This window comes from Lissotriton helveticus, chromosome 3_2 (assembly GCF_964261635.1).
Source record: "Lissotriton helveticus chromosome 3_2, aLisHel1.1, whole genome shotgun sequence".
NCBI classification, from domain to species: Eukaryota; Metazoa; Chordata; class Amphibia; order Caudata; family Salamandridae; genus Lissotriton; species Lissotriton helveticus.
The window spans coordinates 297,059,414-297,087,267 of record NC_136062.1 but is presented as its reverse complement, the minus strand read 5'-3'; the positions used below and the strand labels follow the sequence as shown (position 1 = coordinate 297,087,267).

The 27,854-nt window shown below is 46.9% G+C and overlaps 1 protein-coding gene across 2 annotated transcripts in view; it reads left to right on the top strand.

Moving 5' to 3' along the window:
- TLN2 (talin 2) overlaps nucleotides 1-27,854 on the top strand; it is a 1,508,116-nt gene that overhangs the window by 821,899 nt on the left and 658,363 nt on the right. For both annotated transcript variants that reach the window (XM_078684194.1, XM_078684193.1), the window contains exon 6: nucleotides 12,326-12,502. In XM_078684194.1, coding sequence (XP_078540320.1) covers nucleotides 12,367-12,502 — 136 coding nt within the window. In that variant the 5' untranslated portion in view covers nucleotides 12,326-12,366. The remainder of the gene's footprint in view (nucleotides 1-12,325; nucleotides 12,503-27,854) is intronic.

The window sequence follows — 27,854 nt, the reverse complement described above, 5'->3', positions numbered from 1 at the left end:
GGGGGGGGGGGGGTGGAGGTGGTTGGGGAGAGAGCTCATACTTCCCGGTGCTGCTATAGTTTCACCCCCAAATATTTTGTGGCAGAGCCATTAATCACCTATTTAAGCTTTTGAATGCGACCCTTCAATGCACACTGCGATAAAGGAGACTTCTGGCCTAAGAGATGTGGTCTGGTTTCTTTAGGCCCATAACCAATTGACCCCGCGGATTCTGGGCTGCTTGGAACTTTCCAATCAGTTCCTTTTTAATACTCAAGAAGCGAATGTTGCTAGTGCCTGGTCTGGAGTCGACTAGTACCGGCAGCAGCCTCGCTAAGACATATGGGGTATAGATACAAGGTTCACTTCAGCTTCGTCTTAGCTTTCGCCTTAAAACTGTGGACTTTAGCTGCTTCCTAATTTGGCAAGAGGTGAGTTTTGGATTTGCCACAAAGCACGCAGGAGAAGCCCTGTGACATGTAGCCACATGTCAAACGAACTGGGAGATATTTACTTTCTTTGACCCTCCACTTTCAAAACTATTACATTTTCCCATGAACATGTACCAAAGTATCTTGTATGTGGACTGCAAAGAGATACAGGGGGCACCAAATTAAATACTTATATGTAAATATTTCCACAGTCCACACAGATGGGCCAGCTAGCAGCTTCTCAAACAATCCTCTACACAGGAATCAGTCAGAGTTGACGATTGAGGGCCTCGAGGATCAGAGCAAGTAACACACATCTATCCACTTTACTAGAGCACATCATACAGATAAAATGCTTCCATATACAATTGGTTGTGGGTTCCTGAACTCTCAGGCGAGTAGTACAACATGCCTACTTGGCTTTCCATCACAACCCTAGCAGAATAATGTTAATTCTCCGCACCTAGCAGTCACATAGCAATACATACGAGTGATACTTTTTTTCTTTCTTGGCCGCAAATTTCTTGATTGCTATCTTTCCGCCCTGTTCTCTTATAATTATGCGGCAGGGTTGAGTAATTGTGCCAAGAAAAGGAAATTATGCAGCAAAAGGCTGCATGTTTTGTAATAGGATTGCTTCATTATTTTGACATTTTTCAACTATTTAACACTGTATGGGTATTGGTTACACATCATCAGTAACTGTTTAACACCCAAATATTCCAATAAGCAACGGAGAGGTCATCAGTCCAGCTCTGCAAAGGGCCTTCCATCGCACTGCAACACGTGTCACTGCATTTATAGTAACTTTTGAAACGTTTGAGCTAGAAACAAAAACATTTTGGCTAAAATCTGAAGATTATGCAACCGAAGATGGATTATGTGGCAAATCTATAAATTATGCGAAAATCGCTGAGGCAGCACAATCGCATAATTCCGGTGGCCCTGGATGAAACACGCACAAAATACAGAGCACTGCGAATTAGAATTTGGACTTGCAGGGTTCTTGCTTGGACTTTGTCATGTGGAGGGACATGTTGAATGACAGGGCTAAACACTCGCACACGGTGAATGGCCATGTGCATAAAATAGGGCATGATTATCACCACAACACTATAAATTACATTTTTGCTCTGCAACAAAGACGGCAGCATTCTGCATTCACAGCACAAGGAATACAAGCCAGGATTGACTCAGCATCATAAATCTTAATGGCGTACTATCGACTACTGATTCCCGTCAATACGGCTCAGCCAATCGCATATTTCGACCCCCCTAGCTTTCTGGAAAGGTGCCCCCTTTTCTTGATGAAAAAAATGGAGCTGCTCAAAAGTTACACGAATATGATTAAATAAAATAAATCTGTAGAGCAAACACCACAAACTGAATTCCTTTACAGATACTTTGTTATCATTAGCTAACTTATCATACAAGTTATCCCCGCTGAAGGATGAATGCCTGAATCAACTACCTCGGGGCTCCAACGTGCGATCTGCAAGGTACCACGCAGATCTTTGCAGCAGGAGCATTAACTTGCAGATTAAACATGCAATTTGCAGGCAAACCTGAATTTCCACCTGGATTGTTACTGGGATTTGAACCTGCATAGTTTACAGACAGAACACATATTTTCGCGATAAACAAAGAGCTAACGAGGCAGAAGGGATCGCCAGCCAGCAACATCACTCTATAAACGTAAGATGTGCACTTGGGATTTTATGCACTATGCAAATAAGCACACGCGTAAATAAACGAGCAGCAGGCGCTTAACACGCCGAACTATTCCTGCATTTTAGAAGCGGTCTCGGACCTTAAAGGACCCTCGCAAAGAAGTGGAAAAAGTAAAGGTCCTCTTAATCAAATTCAAGCACTATAGAACAATGTGTATTTATGTCCATCTTCCATCCACCACACCCGCCAGCCAGTACAACCGAGCAATGGCATTGTCTAAATACATCTTGCATTTTTACGACGGTTTCGACTGGGGAGACAGGCTAAAAATATGTGGGTAGACTCAGAATGTCCATCTGTTACACCAAACGTGCATAGACTGTTTTCACAGATGAAAACAAAATGGTGATCTCAAAGTCGAGGGGAGATATTGGAATGCTGGTCAAATCAAGGCCGCTCCAAATTAAGTTTTGCACATGAATACAGGAGGGGTTTTATAGTGCACTCACGGAGGAGTTGTTCTTCTCTTCCAATCCTTGACTTTGTCAGCAGCAGCTAGCTCCTAAACCCCACCCACGTAGAAAGCAAAAGGTCAGTGTCAAACTTCTGTCATGAGTCATGACCCTATACAGCACTACAAGGGGCGGCCGCCACCAGGGATCCACACAGCCAAGCAGATTTATTGTTTGTTATTTTCTATTTTTGCCCTGAATTTTCTTCAAACGCAGTAGGTATCGGAAACAGAGGATTGTTGCTATAATTAGTAATTAGATCACGTCTCATATTTTCTGATTCATCCATGAATTCCTAAAGGAATCTATAGCTGGCTCCGTCACCGTGTGTGTGTCCACGGGGCACACTGCAGCAGGGTAAAGAGCCGCGGTGAAAACACACCGGCTGCCAGGTTAGCAGACTATAGGGCCTGACAGTACTAGGGGTTTCGCACCTCCCCCCTTCCCTTCGTACCCCGGGGCTTGGACTGCTCCTCTTCCGGCTACCTGGTCTCAATCACCCCCTTCATGTATGCGCCGGCCAGGAAGCCTGGACCAGCCTTTGTGCGGGTGGTGCCAGCAGGGACTGCAGAAGATTCCAGCCTTCTCTTCTGCCAGCTTTCCCTATGTGCAATCTGCTGTCAAAGACCACGAGCGCTCCGGTGCACTCAAGAATGTCATTTTCAGAGGGTCCCGGGATGTGGCGCGCTCCTTCGCAGCAAACTGCTCCTTCAAGTGGCGTCAGAACTGTAGGACTAACATCATGGGAACCATACATGAGAACATGGATATTTAATGCACGCACATTCTTTTCTCAATGGAACGCACAGCGTTGCAAATGCCCAAACACCGATATATTAGGCATCTTAGTCACTATTTTTTTAGAGCATTATCCGTATTATTATTATTGCTGCGGATTGTTTGCGTGTTGCCATTTCACTCGCTCCGGGTGCGTGGAAGGACGGCTCGAGGCGTGGATAATAAATAAATAACAAGCGAAAGCACAGCACGCCCTGTAGGGATTCGGGGGCGTTTTTTTCGTGGTCTCCCCTTCCCATTGGCTGGAAGGTAAAATTCCAGCCAATGGGAAGAGGAGAGGGCGGAACTTAAAAAAAGACACGGAAACGCCCCCGAATCGCGTTCCGACGGGAAATAGTGACTGACAGCCAATGTCTTCCAATGGCTAGCCTCCATTTATGGAGCTAGCCAATGGAAGAAGGGGCGGTTTCAAGTCCCCACTACTGAGATTACATTAGATTTCGCCTTGGGCGGAGCAACTGCTACGCAGTTGCAACGCCAGGACGAAACCTAAACATACAGCAGCTTCTTGGAATTTGGCAGCCAGCTTAGTTAGCCAGTTGTATTTCTTATGTAACTGTGTATGAAGCCCATCTGTATATTTTAACTCATTAGGATGTTGGTGTGTCTTTCTTCAGAATGTGTTTTGAATCTAAGTATATGCTCCATTCTTAGCCTCTTGGAATCGTTTGTATGCTGAATGTGTAGTAAGTTGACTTGTAGAATCAATGGATTTATTTGACTATTTGTGACCTGTATCCTGTGGGAGACTATTTAGTAATCGGTGCAACTGGAGTGATGCATTTTGGAACGCGTGTGCCACTCTGTGGTAGTTAGTATGGGAGGGCGATAGCAGAGTTGCCCCAGGAATGTGCGTGATGTGCTGTAACACCTGGCTTTTAGCTGCTTGGCATTTCTTGGCGCCTGTTGAGACGGACTTGCATCTTCTTGGAATTTATTTGCTTTTATATGTTTAGTCGACGTGCAATTCGTGTTCCTCAGCAGAGCAAGATGTGCTACATTTATAAACAGCCAAAGGCAATTGTTGCCACTTCTCTGATTGACATAGACTTCCTGCAGTGCTGGTTCTATTGCCTTTTGGTGAGTGGCATGTATTGTGGAAACCTCACGCACCGAGCGTGAAGGGGTTTGCACCTGATGTCTTAAGAGCTGCTGGGCTTTCATTTCTGTTCCACCTGCAGCCTCCCTGGTTGTACTCACCCGCAGCCTCCCTGCTTGTACTCACCTGCAGCCTCCCTGGTTGTACTCACCTGCAGCCTCCCTGGTTGTACTCACCTGCAGCCTCCCTGGTTGTACTCACCTGCAGCCTCCCTGGTTGTACTCACCTACAGCCTCCCTGGTTGTACTCACCTACAGCCTCCCTGGTTGTACTCCCCTGCAGCCTCCCTGGTTGTACTCCCCTGCAGCCTCCCTGGTTGTACTCCCTTGCAGCCTCCCTGGTTGCACTCCCTTGCAGCCTCCCTGGTTGTACTCACCTGCAGCCTCCCTGGTTGTACTCACCTGCAGCCTCCCTGGTTGTACTCACCTGCAGCCTCCCTGGTTGTACTCACCTACAGCCTCCCTGGTTGTACTCACCTGCAGCCTCCCTGGTTGCACTCCCTTGCAGCCTCCCTGGTTGTACTCACCTGCAGCCTCCCTGGTAGTATTCACCTGCAGCCTCCCTGGTAGTATTCACCTGCAGACTCCCTGGTAGTACTCCCTTGCAGCCTCCCTGTTTGTACTCCCTTGCAGCCTCTCTAGTAGTACTCACCTGCACCCTCCCTGCTTGTACTCACCTGCAGCCTCCCTCGTTGTACTAACCTGCAGCCTCCCTGCTTGTACTCCCTTGCAGCCTCCCTGGTAGTCCCCCCTTTGCAGCCTCCCTGGTAGTCCCCCCTTTGCAGCCTCCCTGGTAGTACTCACCTGCAGCCTCCCTGGTAGTACTCACCTGCAGCCTCCCTGGTAGTACTCACCTGCAGCCTCCCTGGTAGTACTCACCTGCAGCCTCCCTGGTAGTACTCCCTTGCAGCCTCCCTGTTTGTACTCCCTTGCAGCCTCTCTAGTAGTACTCACCTGCACCCTCCCTGCTTGTACTCACCTGCAGCCTCCCTCGTTGTACTAACCTGCAGCCTCCCTGCTTGTACTCCCTTGCAGCCTCCCTGGTAGTCCCCCCTTTGCAGCCTCCCTGGTAGTCCCCCCTTTGCAGCCTCCCTGGTAGTACTCACCTGCAGCCTCCCTGGTAGTACTCACCTGCAGCCTCCCTGGTTGTACTCACCTAGAGCCTCTCTGGTTGTACTCACCCGCAGCCTCCCTGGTTGTACTCACCTGCAGCCTCCCTGGTTGTACTCACCTGCAGCCTCCCTGGTTGTACTCACCTGCAGCCTCCCTGGTTGTACTCACCCGCAGCCTCCCTGGTTGTATTCACCCGCAGCCTCCCTGGTTGTATTCACCCGCAGCCTCCCTGGTTGTATTCACCCGCAGCCTCCCTGGTTGTACTCACCTGCAGCCTCCCTGGTTGTACTCACCTGCAGCCTCCCTGGTTGTACTCACCTGCAGCCTCCCTGGTTGTACTCACCTACAGCCTCCCTGGTTGTACTCACCTACAACCTCCCTGGTTGTACTCCCCTGCAGCCTCCCTGGTTGTACTCACCTGCAGCCTCCCTGGTTGTACTCACCTACAGCCTCCCTGGTTGTACTCACCTACAGCCTCCCTGGTTGTACTCCCCTGCAGCCTCCCTGGTTGTACTCCCCTGCAGCCTCCCTGGTTGCACTCCCTTGCAGCCTCCCTGGTTGCACTCCCTTGCAGCCTCCCTGGTTGTACTCACCTGCAGCCTCCCTGGTAGTATTCACCTGCAGACTCCCTGGTAGTACTCCCTTGCAGCCTCCCTGTTTGTACTCCCTTGCAGCCTCTCTAGTAGTACTCACCTGCACCCTCCCTGCTTGTACTCACCTGCAGCCTCCCTCGTTGTACTAACCTGCAGCCTCCCTGCTTGTACTCCCTTGCAGCCTCCCTGGTAGTCCCCCCTTTTCAGCCTCCCTGGTAGTCCCCCCTTTGCAGCCTCCCTGGTAGTACTCACCTGCAGCCTCCCTGGTAGTACTCACCTGCAGCCTCCCTGGTAGTACTCACCTGCAGCCTCCCTGGTAGTACTCACCTGCAGCCTCCCTGGTAGTACTCACCTGCAGCCTCCCTGGTTGTACTCACCTGCAGCCTCCCTGGTTGTACTCACCTGCAGCCTCCCTGGTTGTACTCACCTGCAGCCTCCCTGGTTGTACTCACCCGCAGCCTCCCTGGTTGTATTCACCCGCAGCCTCCCTGGTTGTATTCACCCGCAGCCTCCCTGGTTGTATTCACCCGCAGCCTCCCTGGTTGTACTCACCCGCAGCCTCCCTGGTTGTACTCACCTGCAGCCTCCCTGGTTGTACTCACCCGCAGCCTCCCTGGTTGTACTCACCCGCAGCCTCCCTGGTTGTACTCACCTGCAGCCTCCCTGGTAGTACTCACCCGCAGCCTCCCTGGTAGTACTCACCCGCAGCCTCCCTGGTTGTACTCACCCGCAGCCTCCCTGGTTGTACTCACCCGCAGCCTCCCTGGTTGTACTCACCCGCAGCCTCCCTGGTTGTACTCACCCGCAGCCTCCCTGGTTGTACTCACCTGCACTCACCTGCAGCCTCCCTGGTTGTACTCACCCGCAGCCTCCCTGGTTGTACTCACCCGCAGCCTCCCTGGTTGTACTCACCCGCAGCCTCCCTGGTTGTACTCACCTACAGCCTCCCTGTTTGTCCTCACCTGCAGCCTCCCTGGTTGTACTCACCTACAGCCTCCCTGGTAGTACTCACCCGCAGCCTCCCTGGTTGTACTCACCCGCAGCCTCCCTGGTAGTACTCACCCGCAGCCTCCCTGGTTGTACTCACCCGCAGCCTCCCTGGTTGTACTCACCCGCAGCCTCCCTGGTTGTACTCACCCGCAGCCTCCCTGGTTGTACTCCCTTGCAGCCTCCCTGGTTGTACTCCCTTGCAGCCTCCCTGGTTGTACTCACCCGCAGCCTCCCTGGTTGTACTCCCTTGCAGCCTCCCTGGTTGTACTCCCTTGCAGCCTCCCTGGTTGTACTCCCTTGCAGCCTCCCTGGTAGTCCCCCCTTTGCAGCCTCCCTGGTAGTCCCCCCTTTGCAGCCTCCCTGGTAGTCCCCCCTTTGCAGCCTCCCTGGTAGTCCCCCCTTTGCAGCCTCCCTGGTAGTACTCACCTGCAGCCTCCCTGGTAGTACTCACCTGCAGCCTCCCTGGTAGTACTCACCTGCAGCCTCCCTGGTAGTACTCACCTGCAGCCTCCCTGGTAGTACTCACCTGCAGCCTCCCTGGTTGTACTCACCTCCAGCCTCTCTGGTTGTACTCACCCGCAGCCTCCCTGGTTGTACTCACCTGCAGCCTCCCTGGTTGTACTCACCCGCAGCCTCCCTGGTTGTACTCACCCGCAGCCTCCCTGGTTGTACTCACCTGCAGCCTCCCTGGTTGTACTCACCCGCAGCCTCCCTGGTTGTACTCACCTGCAGCCTCCCTGGTTGTACTCACCCGCAGCCTCCCTGGTTGTACTCACCCGCAGCCTCCCTGGTTGTACTCACCCGCAGCCTCCCTGGTTGTACTCACCCGCAGCCTCCCTGGTTGTACTCACCTACAGCCTCCCTGTTTGTCCTCACCTGCAGCCTCCCTGGTTGTACTCACCTACAGCCTCCCTGGTAGTACTCACCCGCAGCCTCCCTGGTTGTACTCACCCGCAGCCTCCCTGGTTGTACTCACCCGCAGCCTCCCTGGTTGTACTCACCCGCAGCCTCCCTGGTTGTACTCACCCGCAGCCTCCCTGGTTGTACTCACCCGCAGCCTCCCCTCACCCGCAGCCTCCCTGGTTGTACTCACCCGCAGCCTCCCTGGTTGTACTCACCCGCAGCCTCCCTGGTTGTACTCACCCGCAGCCTCCCTGGTTGTACTCACCCGCAGCCTCCCTGGTTGTACTCACCCGCAGCCTCCCTGGTTGTAGTCACCCGCAGCCTCCCTGGTTGTAGTCACCTGCAGCCTCCCTGGTTGTAATCACCTGAGGATACTTGCTGCTTCATAGCCAATTATATGCTAAACATCTCACATTTGATTGATCTGCATTAGTTCTCCATAGTGTTGTGCGAGCAGGCTGCAGCAATCAAAATTGTTGTAGTTATGGTAAACATTAAAAGTGATGACATGCACATTTGATTTGTTAGCAAATTGGAGGTTGTGTGTTTAGACTCAACAAGACCGTAGTAGACAGTCTGAGAGACTACGGTGGTTGGATTTTCTTATGTACCTAGTAATTTATGGTTGGGTTTTCCAAATCGGTTCACAGTCGTTTAACGTAATCACGATTTGGTGATCAGAGGCCTAATGAAAAAGCTCAACGTTGCAACATATCTTTTCCAGACTGAAAATTGCAGCCAAAACTGACACTAAAAAACGCATCCACTTGCAACCAAGCCGAGTTTATTGTACATACTCAATTATCGAGGTAGGCTCAGAGAGGACCCTAGGCTGTGTTTATAGCTTTAAGAAATCAGGAACACCCACTCATGCCCTAGTCACGTGACTTGGTCTCCACTCTCATTTTGCATCTTTTCAAATTCTTTACGTCGAATGCTTCTTCGCCTGCAGTGAAATTCTCTGGTACTGGATTACTTCACCCTCTACGCTGCCAGTCATTGTGTTTTTTCTTATAAGTAAGGATATAAGTTTCATAGATATGGTCTCAAGTAGTGTCCTGTTTGTGAGAGACTGCCTACTTTACTAGGATCAACTTACCTGGTTTGGAAAACTGGGCACCAGGAGAGCCCCTCCCCTGCTTGAGACCTCGCGGTCTCTGCCTACGGGTGTAGCTCCTCTGTGGGATGACCATAGACCTGCAAGCACATCCTTCAGATATCTGCTGACATATTCGAGCCAGTCCTGGGGTATAATAATTAATAATAATGAATATCTTTCTTACGTTAAGTTTAGCGCTAGGTCCGTCTTACCTAAATGCTTACCAAAGTCTGTAACTTGAATGCTATTAGCAGACAGGTCTGGTGGCAATGTATCAGCTTGCTTGTACATAGGCTAGGCTGAGTTGGTCCACCTATATTTAAACCAGTAAAATGCAGAATGCTGTGAAACATGTCACTGTGGCAGGGTGTGTGACCCACTGAGCTGTCTCCAGTGTCCAGGATATGTGCTGGTCTGGACATGCCCCACATGGTGGTGTGGGTGACAGGCCTTCATCAAAGCCAGCCTGCACTATGAGGCTGTACCAGTGGACCTGTCATGCAGGCCTGAATACCAGAGAGTAATGGCGTGAAGAACAGTCCTTGCACACAGGTGTCATACAGTACTGCACACGACTCCATAAATAATACAAAAATGGTCCTAAAGTCTCAGAATAGGGCGAAATGGTTCTCACCTACTCTATCCTTGGAGACCCAATTTCTTTGCTACTGTCTGAGCTGAGGCTGCATTGGCCAAAAGAAGAGGGGAAATATTGTGAAAGGTCAGAGGATTCAAACTTGTCAGAGCACTGCTCTCAAGAGACCAAAATCTCTTCCCACAGGATTTCTTCAGGCTTTTTTTAAAGTAATACTTTATTCTCGCCGCCCCATAGTTTTCCGCCCAGGTCATAAACCCTTCCAGCGCTCCGAGTTGGTGCTCTAAATCTTTTAAGTACTCCTCGTGGCGCAGAGTACTCCACCCTCTTTAACACCATGAATCAAAGTCATCGGTAAGTGACTCTTCCCTGTGGCCTTAGTAGGGTTTTGTTGTGTATTTGTCTAATTTCAATTCACGAGCAATAGATCTGTTAAAGGCAAGTCCAGGGCTAGATTCATGGTGCTTCCAACCATGAAGTAGAAACTCAATCAGCCCCACACGTGTCAGGTATTCCACTCCTGCCTTGTGTTGTTGTCGCTCCAAACCAGATTTTTACAGCACCTGGCCCAGCTTTTCTCCTACAGTTTCTGGTCTGTCTCCTTTTTCTGTAACAGCCACCTTAAGAGACATTTGTATTTTTTACTTTGGTGGGGAAGCAGGCAGGGGAGATTGGGGTGCGAAAGGGTGTGGGAAACGAGGTCCTCAAGTTTTTTGTTTGTTAATACGATTAAATGAGATTAATTTCAAGCATAGTCTACCAGTTATTGGGTAAAGGCAGAGGTCTCACAGACAGTTCTGAACAAAAAAATCATGCAAAGACGCAGTGCTACAAAGCCTTCATGATCACTCACGTTTTGCGAACCTAGCCCAGGTGCTGGCCAAGCCCATCCATACAATACATTGGAGAGCTGCCCAGTCGCCGTCCCCTGTATAGTGGCACACATACTTTTTCTCCATTGGGTAGAAGCTGAAAGTACCAATCTACATTATGAGGTGATGCGCCGCCCTAGCAGAAGTCCTATTTCGACGGTGTGGTACACTATGCTCATGCATTTCTGAGAACTAGCATGAGAGGATAGCCCCCCTCGCCTCAAGATGACCCCAGTGGTGGCCGGCACGGCTCACAAGTGGCGGGGTGGGTTAGAGGGGGAGGGGGCGGAAATGTAAAAAAAAATCACAAAAGATAAACACCTTGCCGCCGCGTCCCGTTTCTCTGCTCCTGCTCCTGCTCTCCTCCTTCGGACTCCAGGAACAGGAAGCACAGCCAGGGTCCCCTGACCAATCACAATGCTGCAATGCAGCGTTGTGATTGGTCTGAGTGCCGTGGTCCGACACTCAGCCAGAGAATAGAGGACTGGGCTTGACCTTCACGCAGGCTGTAATGCAGCCTGTGTGGGGAGCAGGGAAAGTGCGCATGACTGTTTGGCCGGTCCCAAAGGGTGGCGAAATACACATGTGCACTTAGGAGTGGGTACGTCACTCCTCCCCTGCTCCGAGAGGAGAGCAGCCCTGCTCACCCACCTGCAGAGCAGCACGGAAACATAAAATTATAACTCAGTTATTCTCATTTTATGTTTACTTTATTTGCACTACTTAGAAGCAGTGGGGTGACGCTCCCCTGCCATAGCGGGGGAGCCACCACACAATGACCCCATACTGCGCCTCCACCATGGTACTCAGCCCATTCTGCCGGTCCCAGCCATTATCCCAAGAACGCATATGCCCCGGCCCACCTACACAACCATTGCCATGGACTGGTAGGAGACTGAGACATTGCTGCCTCTTCGCAGTCCCATGCCCCTTTCCCCTGGCTGCGGGCCACTGCCACCTTTTTCACCAAATTGCATACCACCCATGCTTGTGCTGCTACATAACCCACCGCACCAGCAGTTACTGTTTCGAAGGCACAAGAAACTCACAGATCACCTCCAGAGTCTCACTTTATAAAGGTTTTAGGTGTCCCGATCATCTAGCTCGCTCCCAGCCCTGACGAGAGTGCACCTCGTCGTTGTCCCACCTAGATCTGATGCTCTCTCGAATCACACTGTGGGCCGTAACCTACAGATTGCTATAATGTACCATACTGTAACACTTGTAACTCGTATTAAACTGTATTTCTGACAAGTTGTTCAAAAGTAAAAACCTCGAAAAGAGTTTTAAAAAAAATGCACTCTTAATTGTTACCAGAAGCATTACTGTTGTGCAAATAATGTACATGCCTAAATAAAATGTCTCCTGTTCCATCATGGTGCTTTCGGGCTGGAAGGAGTGTGCATACCTCTGCCTTCCCACCTCTGGAAGTAACACATCTGTATTGTACCTTGTACAGTTCAGCTACTGATACTTTCTTTGTTTAGCATTTTTACACTAATAACCAGCTGATTTGATTCTCAGCCATGAGTGGTAACTTGTTTTCAGCTCATTTTGTTCATATTAAGACTGCAAGTTTTGCAAGTTGCATGCATGTACCTAAAGGCATTGGCTCTGTATTTTGCTTATTCTATGGTACCTTTCAGTTCAATTTGTCTCTTCTTTTCCTAGGTGTCACCCAGTTGATAGGAGGGGTCTAATCAGCAGGCACCATGGTGGCCCTGTCTTTGAAGATTTGTGTCCGCCAGGGCAATGTGGTGAAAACTATCCAGTTCGAGCCGTCCACCGCAGTGTATGATGCATGCAGGATGATCCGGGAGCGCGTGCCCGAAGCGCAGACTGGCCAAGGTGGGTAACTCTATGTTCTTTCAGTGGTAACTACTGTATGAATCTGACAGACAACAGGGACATTTATGGTGTGTAAATACCTCGTGGAATGTAGCACACCCACATTGATTTTGTTGCCGCGTGGTAAAAGATGTAGTCCCGGGCTGTTATACCACCCACAGTGCTGTCTGCCTCCCAACAGTGTCAGAAGGGCATCATTTGAGCATCATTAGACCAATGGAATGCAGGTTGTACAGAAGCCGTGATATAGCGTACAAGGTGGTGGCGGTCAGCGCACAGCATCCATCTTGCACATGGAAGGAAGCAAAATACATTGTTCAGCTGCAACAGTTCACGAGCATCACACATGATACACAGGCCTGAAAAGGCAACAATAGCATGGATGCAGCAGCACATATCTAGTAGGCTTGCTCCACATGGCTGGTGAGCATGGCTGCAGTTCCATGTGACATTCATGCTGTACAAGGATGACAAGAGGACAAGAAGGTCACATGCTGAAGATTTAGGAACGTGGACATGGCCACAATAGTGCAGGTGTAGAAAGCATACTTCATAGGGCTTAGCTATGACAGAAGAGTCTTTGCAGTGTAGATCCAGCATATATTAAGATCTACAAAAAACACTTCCAAAATCTAAAGAAAAGTTTCTAGAACTAGAGGGAGTACCTGTTTTTAGGGACTTTAATAATAATTTCAGTTTCATACTGAGTCGGCGTCTTCAAAGAGATACAAACCCCCTTGTTGGCAAAACAGAAAAGAAACAACGAAATGTTCATCTGATTTTGGGAGCAGGCCTGGACAAAGTCATGCTTCTTGTGCATCCAGCATAGTCATTAGCTGTAGCAAAATATAGTAGAGGCATTGTTGTAGTAAGATTGCCTGGGCCCTACGGAATGAAAAATGTGTAGTTCTTTTGGAAGCAATTAATTATTAATTCTGCAAGTAGTATAGAGAATCTTTCACCTATGCGATTAATGCTCAATAATTTAATACCAACAGATATGACTGTAAATATAGACATAGGCGAGCGAATCAGAAATGAGAACATATTTTTAAAACAGGGAATATTAGCTTAACTGAAAGTTATTGCTCAGAGCATGAGAGAATATCATAGTCTGAGACTCTGATTGATCATTTAGCTAGTAAACAGTCCAAAAACCATATATGTTGACGTTTCAATTCTAATAGGGTGAATTCATGTGGTCTTCATCAGGACCAAATGGAGGACAGTGAGACTAACAGCCCTCGTAAAGGAAATTTAGATAAGATTCTGATAGCTGCCATTGTAAAGTCTGTACATTTATAGGCAACAATGCTGGTGTGAGTCAGAAAGTTTCCAGTAGACAAAAGAGAGCCGATATGAAAATGTGCACATACGTTCCAAGAACGAGATCAGGAGTAATTGCTCAGGAAAGACCAGAGTGGGTCTGAAAATCAGGACATGATGGTGTACAGGACTCCACTCTGAAACAGTACTCAAATCACCTACTTGCACAATAGATCCAATAGTGTCCATTTGGGATGCTGTATGGAGCGCAGGTGAACCGGTGCACTTGCACAGGAGTGGCTACCACTACTGTCTTCGACATGGTCTTCAGTAAGTCAAATTACTCTCTCGCGGCGAACTGTGATTTAATTTCTGCTTCTTTTACTTGTATGACACCTGGGCATGGCACCGTAGTATTACAGTTTATGTAGTACCCTTCAGTTACTTATGATAATTCTTTATTGTTATTGTTGTTTCTTACGACTGGAATTAAACCAATCAAAATGTTACTGTTGATGATTATTGCAAAATATCTATTTTTCCGGTGCTGTCTGATGTTTGTTATTCAAAAGATCAAGTAGGGAAGAATCACTTGTCCTGCATAACCTGGGTATGCAGGTCGCGTACCGATATGTCCCAAATAAAAAACCCTCATACACGTGTTGTGTTGGCGAAAAAGCGGTATATCTTGATTCTCCGCTAGTTGGTCACGTGTTCGCATAATCATAGGGTTAGTGGTTATGCATCCTCCAGCCGGAGGTTCACCCTTGGTTAAAAGCAGTAGGGATCAGTGATGTGTGGGGTGTTATAATTAAAAAATCGTACAGCCAGAAAATAGTAATTATTGGGTCTGGATTCGAGACAGGGCTAAAAAAATTCGTAACGTGTGTTAGAGAGTTATTAGGGCTCTCGCACACTATGGTTAGTGATTAAAAAAGGTCGACATGTTTCAGCCCTTGGTTGCCTGGTTAGGTCAAGTGGGCTTTCTTCAGGACCAAAGTGCAGGGTGTATTGAGACCGAGGGCGTCTCAATACACCCTGCACAGGGTCAGACTGATTTGCATATGGCCATGTCTGAACTGGGGTGGCAGAGTGGGCTACAGAACGGTGATGGATTAAACCCAGATCTGTTGACTGGTTGTGAGTGTTTGATTGGTTCAGATGCTGCGTCCATCACCACTCCCTTTTGTACCGCTTTGTTCGCCATAAGTTGGCAGGGTATGCGCAGACGTGAGTCCCTTGCTCACTTTGCCACTGGATTCAAGCAAGCCTGACTGAAGACGGCTGAAATGCCAGAAACCGGTCCTAGGAAGCTTGTTTCTGGTCCAGGGAAGGCATGGCTTGGCCGTTCGGGCTGGACTGTTCTCATGAGGCACAGGGTCAGACTGATTTGCATATGGCCATGTCTGAACTGGGGTGGCAGAGTGGGCTAAAGAACAGTGATGGATTAAACCCAGACCTGTTGACTGGGTGTGAGTGTTTGATTGGTTCAGATGCTCCGTCCATCACCACCCTCTTTTGTACCGCTTTAGAATTACAGGGTAACCACATTTTTTTAAACAACTTTATTTTTTGGGTTAGCTTCAGTCTTTTGTTTACATTTGAGGATGGATACTTTAGGTAATCACATTTGTAATGATCACGGGCCCTAATCGACTCAAGGACAGTGGCTTCCCCCGTGCCCAGATGAGCATAAGAGATAGCATCAGTTGAGGTGCAGCCGGCTTTTCACAGCCTTGGGCCGCGGTGTCACTGCTCCTGCTGCGGTAATGCTGGGTTTGCTTTGGGGTGGTTGACTTTCTGGTGATATTGTCTCTCTACAAATGCAGGATGAGGGGAATGGATTCGGATGTAGGCTGATGGGGAATCCTATTATGGTTATATCCGTTTGCAATATTTGAGCATAATTGTCCTGCTGCATCTTGAAGGGTTGCTGCCGCAATATTGAAAAACAAACTTAAGTCATACTGACTAGGGCACGTATCCAGGATGTGTGTGCCAATATTGAGGCATCCTTGGTACCATTGTACTGAGACTCAGGCTAACAAGATTCAAAGTTTGACCTGATTCACTGCTCTATCAGACATCCAAAAGCCAGAACAATCTGGGGTTCAACCTAGGTTTCTTGAACTTTGTAACTCTGCAAAGGAAGAAGCACAAATGAATATACATAGCTGCTAGTGGAAAGCACGGGGAACCCTAACATGTGTTTATTAATCAATGTGTGCATACAAGGAACACCAAATTTAGGTTCAATCAATTACCTTAGGAAGCGGATTTCCCCTGGCGAACAGCTCTGATCAGTTTGGGCATTTTGCACATTTGTCTCTTGAAACACAAATACACTCAATTGTATTATATTATTTTCTGAAGAAATGCAAAAGATTTTTTTTTTTTTAGTTCTGAGGTAGTTGGTGATAAACAACTTAGATCTGCGTATTTTTATTGTTTGTTGGCAAATGGCCTTCTACTCTGCTACAAAACCTCTGGCAGAGGTTTTAAGGTTAAAGCGGCATTACTGTTTTTGGCACGAACTAAGCCATTAACTGTACCCCTGCAGTGTACTGTTAATAAAGATGCCTTGCCTGTGTCAGCATCAGTTGAAGGATTTCATATAGCGTTATCTTGGTTATTTGTAGGTTTCTGGAGATTGGTATTAAGTTTAATAATATTTACAATAACTTACTTTACAAGGATCAGTATCGGCGCCAGTGAGAGAAATTTGCCTATTTTCTACATAGTAGTCCACAAGCATCAACACATTAGTGTAGAAGCTGGGTTTCTGTTGCAGTACCCCCTGCCCCCCCCCCCGCCCCCTTTTTGTCAGACTACTGATACACTTTGACTTAATGTGCCCTGGCTCCCTGCCATTCAGGTTCCCAGGGGCTGTGTTCTTCCCCAAAAATGTACCCTGGACCCCAATTGGCACCTCTCTAGCCACGTCAGTCTCTTCTCAAAGGTACCATGTGTACCAAGGGCACTGTGGCCAGGGAAGGCCTCTAAGGGCTGCAGCACCTATTGTGCCACCCTACGAGACCCTGTACCTTAACACCCACACTGCCATTGCAGGCTGCGTGTTTTGGTGCAGAACAAAGTGAAGAATCAATATGGCACACATCCTTGTGTGCCATGCCTGCAACCCATTACATAGGTCTGACACCCCTCTAGCTGGGTGCACTATAGCAGTCGTGAGGGTACAGGAGCATGAGCCCTGTACCCCTACAGTGTCTAGACATTGTAAGTGCAGTAATTCCATTAAGAGTATATGGTTTTAGAAGTTTGTCATTACGAACTCCACAGTACCATAATGGCTTTACTGAAAACTGGGAAGTTAGGTATCAAACTTCTCAGCACGTTAAACCCACACTGATGTCAGTGTGGGGTTTAATGAAAAATGTAAAAAACAACCAGCCTATTGTGGGTTCCCTGACAGCTACACACCAGCCTTCCACCACAAGACATGTTTCTGGACCCCTGGGGTGGAAGCCTTCACTCTGAGCCCAGAAACAAAGCCTTTCCCAGGTGGAGGTGGTCACAACTCCCCCGGGCCAGGAAGAACCCTCCATAGCAGGGGAGCTTCAAAGGGCTTGCCGCCTCTGTAACGCAACCCCCAGCCTCTCCTGCTATCAGGAGCAGGCCCACTTCCTGTCTCCCCTCCTTTTCGGTGGGAAGACAGGTGGGAAAAATTAGCACAGCCCAGAAAATGTGCCCACCTCTGCCAACCCCAAACCTCAGGTGGGGCAGGCGAGTTGAAGCCTACTCTTCAGTGCCCGCCATCTTGCAGATTGCAGGCACTCTCCAATCAGGATTAGGGATTGTGCCCACTCCCCCACGTGGGGTGAGCACACCAAGAGTGTAGTCACCCTAAGGTCCGTAGCCCATTGGCTACTGAAATCAAGACCCCTAGAACGCCCTCTAAATACAGTATTTAGGGGACAGCCCTGAACCAAGAGAATAGATGCACGCAACCTAAGAAGAAGGTCGAAAGAAGACGCCCAGTAGAGGAGACTGCAGAGAAGAACTGACTTGGTCCCAGCCCTACCGGCCCGTCTGCAGTTTTCAGAGATCCTGCGCCAAAAGTTGCCTCGCCCTGCAGCCAGCAACCTCCAGAAAACCTGGGAGGACTGACTACCTTCAACAAAGAATGGATCTCCTGTGAACCGCAGCTCTGTTCTAAAGACTCACAAAGAAAGACTCTGAGTCTTCTGAGATCAAAGAAACCCGACGCCTGGAACCACCACTGCACCCGACGCCTGCGGCCCAAATGCGGGTGGCTCACTGGACTCAGCGAGATCCCCCAGCGCTCCAGAGTCCGAGTCCACCGCGTGTTGACCCCTCCAGGACTCCCCGACGTCGCCTGCAGCCTCTGCACGGAGACGCCCCAACCACGAGTGGCCCGGTAAGGTGAAATCCGACCTCAAAAGACACCCCTTTACCCTGGAGAGGAGAACCCAAGGTGCACCTACGTCCCCGAGCCCTCCAACTTACCTTCTCAGCTGTTAGTTTCTCCCAGAAGTCTTCCTGGACCGAGCCTGCAACCAAAACCCAAAACCGGTAACCCCCATTTAAAAGAACAGGGCACCCAATGCCAAAACAGCACCCTGAACCTGGCCGCCCCTGTGCCGCTCTGAGTGCACCTTGTGTGCTGAACAGGATCCCCCTTTGCCCTGAGCTTAAGTCCAGGATCTTTGCTCCCGCAACCTTGGGGCCTGCTCGTGAGCAGTCACCAACCGGAGGCCCCCTATCCCCCATTAGATAACTTTGGGCCTCAGTACTCTGCACCAGGCCACCATAGTGCAGCTGAGGGTGTTCTGAGAGTGCATTCGTGCCCCTGGGGGTACCCTGGTTCTAACACCATAATACCAACTCCCACAAATAACTACCGTATTTTCCGGCGTATAAGACGACCCCCTACTTTGCTTGATAAAATGTAGGTTTCGTGCTATACTCACCGTATAAGACTACCCCCACTTCCAGCGCAGTCCAGCGCAGTCCAACGCAGTCCTGCATAGTTGGCTCGTACTTTGTACGCTTTTGTAACCTGCACACTGATCACTTTTTACTCCAGGAAAGTACCGATTGCTACCTCATGTATTTTGGTTGCTCACTATTGTCACTTTTGATCCATGTAACTTAACGTTTGCTTTTGTAATTTGTTCATTTGTAATTGTTCCTCTTGTATCAATACTGTTCCTACTGTAAAGCGCTCTGACACCTGATGGGAAAAACAGCAAGCAGCCCCTGGATTGAAAAACTGTCATAAGTAACAGTACAATTCAGGGGAAGAGGAACGCCACCCCTGTCACGGTTGCCGAGAGTAGCAGTTCAACCTTTCAGCACTGTGAGGTCAAGTACAGGAGTATTAAAGCTGGCAGAACTAAAAGTAAAGTCCGCGCTATGTAAGAAACGCATGAAAATATACGTCAAATTTGGCACCCGGCGTATAAGACGACCCCCGACTTTCCAGAACATTTTAAGGGGTTAAAAAGTTGTCTTATACGCCGGAAAATACGGTACTTACCTGTAAACCGATAACTCAAATTCCTCCCAAAGGATTGCATTGACGCTTTTCTTGAAAATTGTTCTGTGTGGAGTTGGTTTGGATGAAAACTTGAAAAACTGCAAATGTACTAAAAGTGAAATACTTACTTTTTGTCTAGGAGATGTCTCAGTTTGATATCTGGGCATATCACACTGATTAGCAAAAGTAACTTAAAAAGTAATCTAAAAATGAATGTGCTCTGTAATTGGTAAAGTAACTGAAAAATGATTTTGAACTGTTGACTTACCTGTAATTCAACCAACTGCATTTGTACCTGCATTCAACTGTAAATAACTGCATAAGAATTTGCAAAGTATTATTTCACTTACCTGCGCCAGGGTTGGCTTGGTTCTAGAAATAAAATAACTAAATATTTTTTTTATACAAATTGGTCTGAGTTCAGTCTTTGAGTGTGTGACATCATTTGCTGCCTCAGTGTGTACTACAAATGCTTAACACTACCCTCTGACAAAGCCTTACTGCTTGCTCACACTACACAAATAGAGAGTAAGGTACTATTTACTTTTACCTCTGCCTACCTTTGGGGTTCCGCTGGACTCTGGCTACACTATACCTCATTTTGGCATAGTATATACAGAGCCAGCTTCCTACAACGGGGATTTGTGTTTCATAATTTTTTTTCCCTTGTCCAAGTTTAAAAAAATCCCAGCGATAAAATGTTATTGTCCAATTGGTAATAAACTACAAATTAGGGATGTCGGTGAGCTTTTTGTATAACACACTCTCACCAGTGTGTACTTTTACCTCTTCAAATGCATTAGGCTTCTAACTTCATTTAATCACACAAAACAAACCTCTATATCTAATCACACACACATGTCTGCCTTTAACATTCCTAGTCGCTAATTAAACCTTTTATTATAATTTGTGCAAAATGATGTTGGTGTTAAAGACTGGATAGTTAGAAAGTCTGTTGTGTGCCCTTCTTGACTGCTCAAGTCGTTAAAAGCTAAAATATGGCAGCCATTTGGCACATGACGAAGAAGCCTACTTTTGATATCCTTTGCCCATATCTAAATTCTTGAATTTTAACACTTCTCTTCGGTTATATGATTTTTCAACGAACTCCGTTGTAACGCATGCCTTTACCACGCATGCGTTACAACGGAATGCTATTTACACGCCTATCATTTTCCACGTATTTTAGCGTGGTGACGTCATAAGTAAAAAAAAAAAACGACCGTTTCCTTCCTCTGCGATGCCGATTGCCTGCACATCACGTCTAAAGGTAAGTGTTTTTTTGGGGGGGGGGAAATCCCCCCAACCCCCTTTTTTTATATGTACCCTTTACCACACATGCCTTTACTACGTACCTCGTAGTAAAAGTATGCGTGGTAAAGGCTGTCGTTGTAACCACGCATGCGTTGTAATGCATGCGTGGTTAAAGTTTTCGTTGAAGCGGCCTCGTTGTAGTGGCCGTTTCCCCTTCTCTTCAGGCCTGGCGCTCAATGCAGCTCATAGAACACCACACAGGGTAACTCCGAGATGCCAGTGCAGTCAACACAGTACAGACATCTACCCATTCCACAGGCCTGGTTCCCTGCAACACGCTGCATGAGGAACACCCCTCCTTCTTCAGGGCTTGTATGCGCTCTGCTGAGCTCTTAGCACTGGCTCAGTTCTCGGCGTAGATGTAACAGTCCTGATTAAGGCCAGTAAAAAGTTACAAATGGCTGAAACACTGTTTTACAGTGTCAGAAGATAATTCCCTTCAAGGTGGGGCTATCGTTTGACACAGTATCAACAATGAAACTAATTTAATATGATTTATGGTGAAATGTTGTAATAATCCACCTGTATAGTTTGTAAATTGTAAGTAAGTGTTTGATCAATTAGATATTAAAAAGGATGTCATATTTATTTTGGTCAGTTTTCGTTTGAAATATTCCTTGTTTAGTACATAAAAATTGTTTTAAATATTCTTTAAGAGTGTGGCAACCCATATTTAGGGAGAGAAAAAAGAGAGAGATTGGGTCTTTGGTGTTACAGAAAACATATATTTACAAGATTCATTTTTCTAAAAGATCAGTGACCTAACAGGCGATATCCTTCCCGTAGTCACCTAATAAATTATTTATTGTGTCTCTGCGTAGCTTTTTCTCCCCCCTCCCACTCTACTCACCTCAGCACATAATGTTTTCTTGTGCTTCCATTCTTTCCCAGAAAAGTGGCCTTTAACCCCTTCCATGCTGATGACGAGCTCAGCTCGTCATCAGCGTTACCTGCCGTACGCTGATGACGAGCTGAGGTCGTCATGTAACGCGTAATTTAAAAAATGCCGCACACAGCGGGAAAAGCCGCCGCACGCATGCGGTTAAGAATGTTTTTGATCTTGAAGAGAGAGTTAGCAGGAATGATGGAGATTGGTAGGGCTTAGTGTACAAAGTGTTACTAGGAGCTAGTAGAATCAGAGTCTTGAAGGGAAGGCATGGAAGTCTCTTCACAGTGAGAAAGAATATGTTGGTTACATTTAGAGAGCAAGTAGGCATATGGCTTGTTTCCAGAAGGGTATGTTTTTATGTTGCTTGCAGAGTATGTAGCATACTGTGGATATTATTAAAGAGCAACGTTTTTGCATTTCTTGCCAATTTATTTTTACCTAGTTGATAGTATATGCTCCCACAAATTCTCTTTAACGCCTTAACAGCGGCGGAACGGGTTAATATTGTGTCAAAAGGTCAAATTACCATTTCCCTTGTAGTATTTAAATTCTATTTAAGCATTGTTTTTTAATGTTGTTTTTTACATCCTAAGATACATTATTGCTCAATAAAAGCTGATATTAATATTGGGCACCATCTTATTGCTTTGGTTGCATTCTTATATGAGTTATTGAGAAACACTCTTGTGTTACGATTGTGATCAGTATCGATCGGTTTTGTGATGTGAGGCCCCTTAAATGCCATCTTTCCACCAATCCAACAGTACCCAACAAACAAAAGTAGCAGTAAAATGGTAGCGTTTCTGGATGGGTATCTCAAATATTCAGAATTAACCATTCTGTTCTGAATGGTGAAGCCCAAACTAATTGGTATTTTATGGACACTAGTTCGAGTACACGCAATGGATTTCCCCTTTGGCAGAGCCAGGAGTGGCTTCATCAACAGGAAAACTATGTTCCGTGACACCTACATTTGGGGTGAAATATAAAGGTAGATTGGCCGGATATGTGCTAGTTTTTTTTCCTGTTACATCCACCTTTTAATGTGCCTAAAAACATTATTAAGCTTTGCCCTTAATAGTATTCAAAGATATGTTTTTGTTGGTCGGTTCGGTTCAAAAGCTTTATTCGATTTGTAAAACAAATCATACAAGCAGAACACATACATGTGTAACATACATTGCTAAAAAAAGGCATCAAGGACACTACAATTAAAAGCAATCTAAAAAACCATTGTAAACATAGTGGGAGGGGGTTCTAAGAACATGATATAACTGGAGTTAGGTTTGGACTATACAAATGCTGTTGCCCGGAAGACTAAATTCATTTATGATACATAATACATACATTATACATATAATACATTGCACATAAACAGACAAATATACAGACAGGAAGCCAGAGTAAAAACGGAACACAGTCCGAAACATCATAAAACTGTGGCTTTCCTGGCAGCTGTACATTTTAATATACAGACAGGAGGCCAAAGTAGCAACAGAACACAGTCCGAAATATCATAAAACTATGGCCTTCCTGGCAGCTGTACATTTTAATATACGAAGAAGCAAATATCCATATCCTCTAGGGAATTAAGTAGCTGCAGAGCGTTCTTCGTAGAACGAACATTGTATTTTAAAAAGACGGGTTTTAAATATATTACCCTAAAAGAATGATAACATTTGCAAAACAATAAAAAGTGGCAGCAGCTCTGACGTGAAACATTGTCACAAGTGCATGCTATATCAGATCTGGATTTCATTGTGGGAAATGCAACAAGGTGATGAACGATTCCCAATCGTAAGCGTGTTAAGACAAACCGGTGGGAATTACGGGTGACCCCAGAGAGGTAGGGTTGAAAACCAGTGGGTAGGTTACAGTCCCGATAAGCCATCACAGATTGCAGCTTTCCAGACACCTTTGCACGGCATTCTTTTTTATGACTTAAGAACCTTTGTTTAATGTCTTTTTTTGAGATTGAAACAACAGATTTAGGATCAAGGAAAATGTCAAACTGAAATAGGAGATAAAACCAATGGTGTATATACTTGAGCCACAGGATACGTGAGGAGTAGTCCAACCTGAGACAGTCGAGGATTATCTCCTGGGTGAATTGAGTTTCAGGCTTGGCCCAGATTGAGCGCCAGAGCAGCAAGGGGCGTAGTGCTGCTAGATCTGAAATAAATTCAATTCCTACTTCTTCATGGATCAGTTCTACTGATGCAGAAGGTGGTACACATAACAATTTTCTAAGGAACTTATTTTCGTCTCTCTGCACATTTGGACCAATACAATGTCCCCACACCCCGCACCATACAGCGCTGAGGACACGCATTTTACATTATAAATGTTCATCATATCTTTAATACTCCTCACCCCAAGTTTAGATGAAAATTTAAAGATGCTGTTGGTGGACCTCATTGTTTTTAAACTAATGTTTTCAAACTCGGGTTGCCATGATCCATTATTAGCAAAGGTGATCCCTAAATAACAAAAGGTTTTAACTTGTGACATCTTATCCTTATCAATAAAAAAGCTGGAATGGGTTTTCTTAACTTTCATCCCACAGGACATTGCAAAGGTTTTGGATTTATTTACTAGTAGTTTCCTACTTTCGATAAACATCATAAATCTGTCAATGAGGCGCTGTAAACCAATCTGTGTACGACACAATAGCACAGCGTCGTCCGCATACAATAAAATTGGGACCGGTTTACCTCCTATCAGAGGTGCATCAGCAGGGGTCTGGCACAGTATGGAATCAATTTGATTAATAAAAAGGGAAAATAAAAGGGGGGCCAATACACAGCCCTGGCGGATGCCTCTTGAAACTTTAAAGAATGGGGTACATTCGCCTAGGGAACCATAGCGTACCTTACAAGACAGTCTCTCATATAGCCTAGCCAAAAAATGTACAATCTCCTTTGGTGCTCCTGCCTCTATCAGGACCTGCCATAATATAGGGTGGTCGACCAAATCGAACGCACTACTCAGGTCCGCATAAAAACAGGCTCCCTTTTTCGACTTCCGTATATTTGCTAATTAAAAGATCTAAATTAACACACTGTTCTAATGTCCCCATGCCTTTTCTAAAACCATATTGAACCTTGGTTAAAATGTCCTTTTCATTTGCCCAGGTTTCCAGCCTCTGCAGCATAATTTGACTCATCACCTTAACTGAGGCATCCAATAAGGAAATGGGGCGATAATTACCCGCCTCCGATTTGCTGCCTTTCTTGAATATAGGAATAATGATCGACTGGCCCCAAGATGGTGGGCAACATCCCTCAGCTGCAGCATTAAAAACCCTCACTAGGATGGGCGCCCACAGATTCATTTCGGTTTTAAGAAGGTCTATAGGTACTCCATCGGGGCCCGGGGCCTTTCCTCCTTTACTGTCGGCCAGGCCTTCATAGACCTCATCCAAGTTAATTCCCAATGATAAGGGCAACCAAACTGAAACCTCATGGACCGGGGTTTCTAGGGGCTGCCCTTCTGGGTAAAAATATTGGAAACGTGTTCAATCCAAGCATTACATGCTACATAAGATGTAAGTTCCGGGATACCCTCTGTGTTTAAGAAGGGACTATTTATTGTCTCCCAATAAAGTTTACTATTTTGGGTTTCCGCTGCTCGTTTTAGATTGTCCCAAGCTTCTTCTTGCAGGACCTTTTTCCTATTAGACAGGGTCACCTTATATTTAGCATGCAGAGTTTTGATGTTATTATAATTGCGTGGTTTATGACATAATGCCTTTTTGAGTTTGCGTAGGGACAGGGTACAGTGTTTATCAAACCATCCCAACCTGGCCATTCTGGTTTTAGGTTGCTTCTTTGTAAAAGCATCTTCAATAGCTGTGTTTATCCTAATGTAGCTTGACAGCAGGGTTGCCGAATTGGTGACTTCTCCAAGACAATAGGAAATCTCATTACTACATTTTTCCACTACCTCCTTGATTTTTTTCGCAGGGTCAATTCCAGCCCATTTGATCCTTGGACCATTCGGCCTCGTGGGGGCTATATCAGTGGAGCAAAATTCCTTATTGGGTGACTTTAATCCCCAACCCAGTAAAGTTAAAGAGATGCTGTTATGATCACTTAGGGACTCTTCCCTAACCCACAGGTTGGTAAATTCACTAGTGTTTGACAGCAAGATATGATCGATGTTAGTATTAGCAAGCCTGCCTGTGAATGTAGGACAGGCTTGATTGGACTTGTTTCTATTACAGCGAAGCAAGTCTAGATCAAATTTTGCTATCAAATTATTTAAAAGACTACCATAATTACAGTGTGGAAAATGTAGGGAATCCACTCTATCTGTCACCAAATTATTGCCCAGCTCTTTCCTAAAACCGCATGGGTTACCCATTGCTAGAGGGCATGGCTGAATATTAAAATCGCCGGCCCATAAGATGTCTGCCATTTTACGGGAGGATGCCAATGCACTTTTGATTTCGGTTTCCAGGGGAAATAGGATATTGCCCCTGGAGGCATCAAAGATATTATTGTAAAAATTGACAAGAATAAGGTCTCTACAACTATTGGTCTCCATCCGTAGCACCTGACTATAAGTTTCAATAAAGGAGTAACTTTTAGTTTTGAAATTAGTCAATTTGTTAGAGATTAGCAACAATAGGCCACCCTTAGCTCTACCTGAAGGGGAGTTAGATGCATTAAGGCAGTGGGATGAGTAGCCTTCTACATAGATTGGTTCTTGGCACCACGTTTCCTGAAGACAAATAATGTCGTGGCCAGCCCCTGTAAACTCCTTCCAAAACGGGGTGTTCAATTTACCTGAGATACCTGCTATATTCCAGGTAACGAAATTGAGCCCCGCAAATACGACTGCTGTGGGAGTAACACTGTCTCGTTGGGGGGCGGCCAGTATGTCAGGAGCAAGCTGCTTATCACCTGTAGACACAGCAAGTGATTCCTGATGAGCCACTGAAATAGCTACTTCGGTGTCAGGAATCCTACGTGAGGTGTGGATACCTGCTGTTTGTATAATAGAGTTTGGGTCATTAGGTAAATCTAAGGCTATAAGGGTTTCATGGTGAATAGCTAGGATACTGCCTGGCTTCACATCTGTCCCCGGGTCCCCCTGGTTTGAGTTACCACTAAATGGAATGGCCGATGGTCAATCTACCATTTCCAGACAGTCAAATCATTTACTAACGGGGATGCCCCGCCAACCCCCCATAGTATGAAAGTCACTATTAGGGCACCACGGCCGCTGGCCCCACTCTCTACTCCTATTCTTCTGTGAGTGCCAAGGACCTAAATGGTTCCACGTGCGCTCAGGAGGTTGCACCCAGTTTGGGACTATCGGGTGTTGGCGCTCAGGAGGTTGCGCCCAGTTAGGAGCTAACGGGTGTTGGCGCTCAGGAGGTTGCGCCCAGTTAGGAGCTAACGGGTGTTGGCGCTCAGGTGGTTGCACCCAGTTTGGTACTATCGGGTGCTGGTACTCGGGTGGTTGCACCCAATTTGGGACTATCGGGTGCTGGCGCTCAGGTGGCTGCACCCAATTTGGGACTGTCGGGAGCGGGCGTTCCGGTGGTTGCGCCCAATTAGAGACTTCCGGGTGCTGGCGCTCAGATGGTTGTACCCAATTAGAGGCTAACGGGTTCTGGTGGCTACGTACATAGGGATAGAAGGAGGAGAGGCGGTGAGCATCAATCCCCCCTTTTTTGGCCAAGGCAGGCCAGGAGCAAATGTAATCCACCATGTCTGGATCATCACAGGTCACTATAATGCAATCTCCCTGTATGTTTTTGGGTTCGTCCCCAATCCACGGGACTCTACGTACTGCTGAAATTCGGCAATTGTGGGCAGATTGAAGGGACCTATTCATACTAAACCATTGTTAGACCTTGTTCCAGAGGGACCAGGATGGCTCCTCTTTATTTATAGGTAGCTCAGGGACCCCAGTAAGAATGATGGTATAAGGGGACACTTCTGGTGATAAATGAACGGGGCGCTTAGACCTGGGACCCCTCTTACCCTCATCAGGTCGAGTCAATGATGGTTGCTTGGGCAAAAGTGGGGAAGTGGGCCTTTTGTTCGATGGCTGGAACGGACCCTTGTTGGAGGCAGACTGGGTGGGCTGAGTGGGGGTGGGCTGAGAAGAAAAGGTGGCTATAGTTTCGGTCGTACGCTCGCTCCCAAGAGGGGTTGAGGAGGATGTTTCTGGTTTTTTAGACTTAGTTAGATTAGGCTGGTTTTTTGTTGACGTAGAGGACTTAACTCCGCTATCCATATGAGCCCCTTGGAGTCCTGATCTAGAAGAAATCATTGTACCCCCCCCGGGTTTTGCTTGGGCCAAACTGAGCTGAGTCGATGGCTTCTGGGTGAGTATTGCAAGTTGTT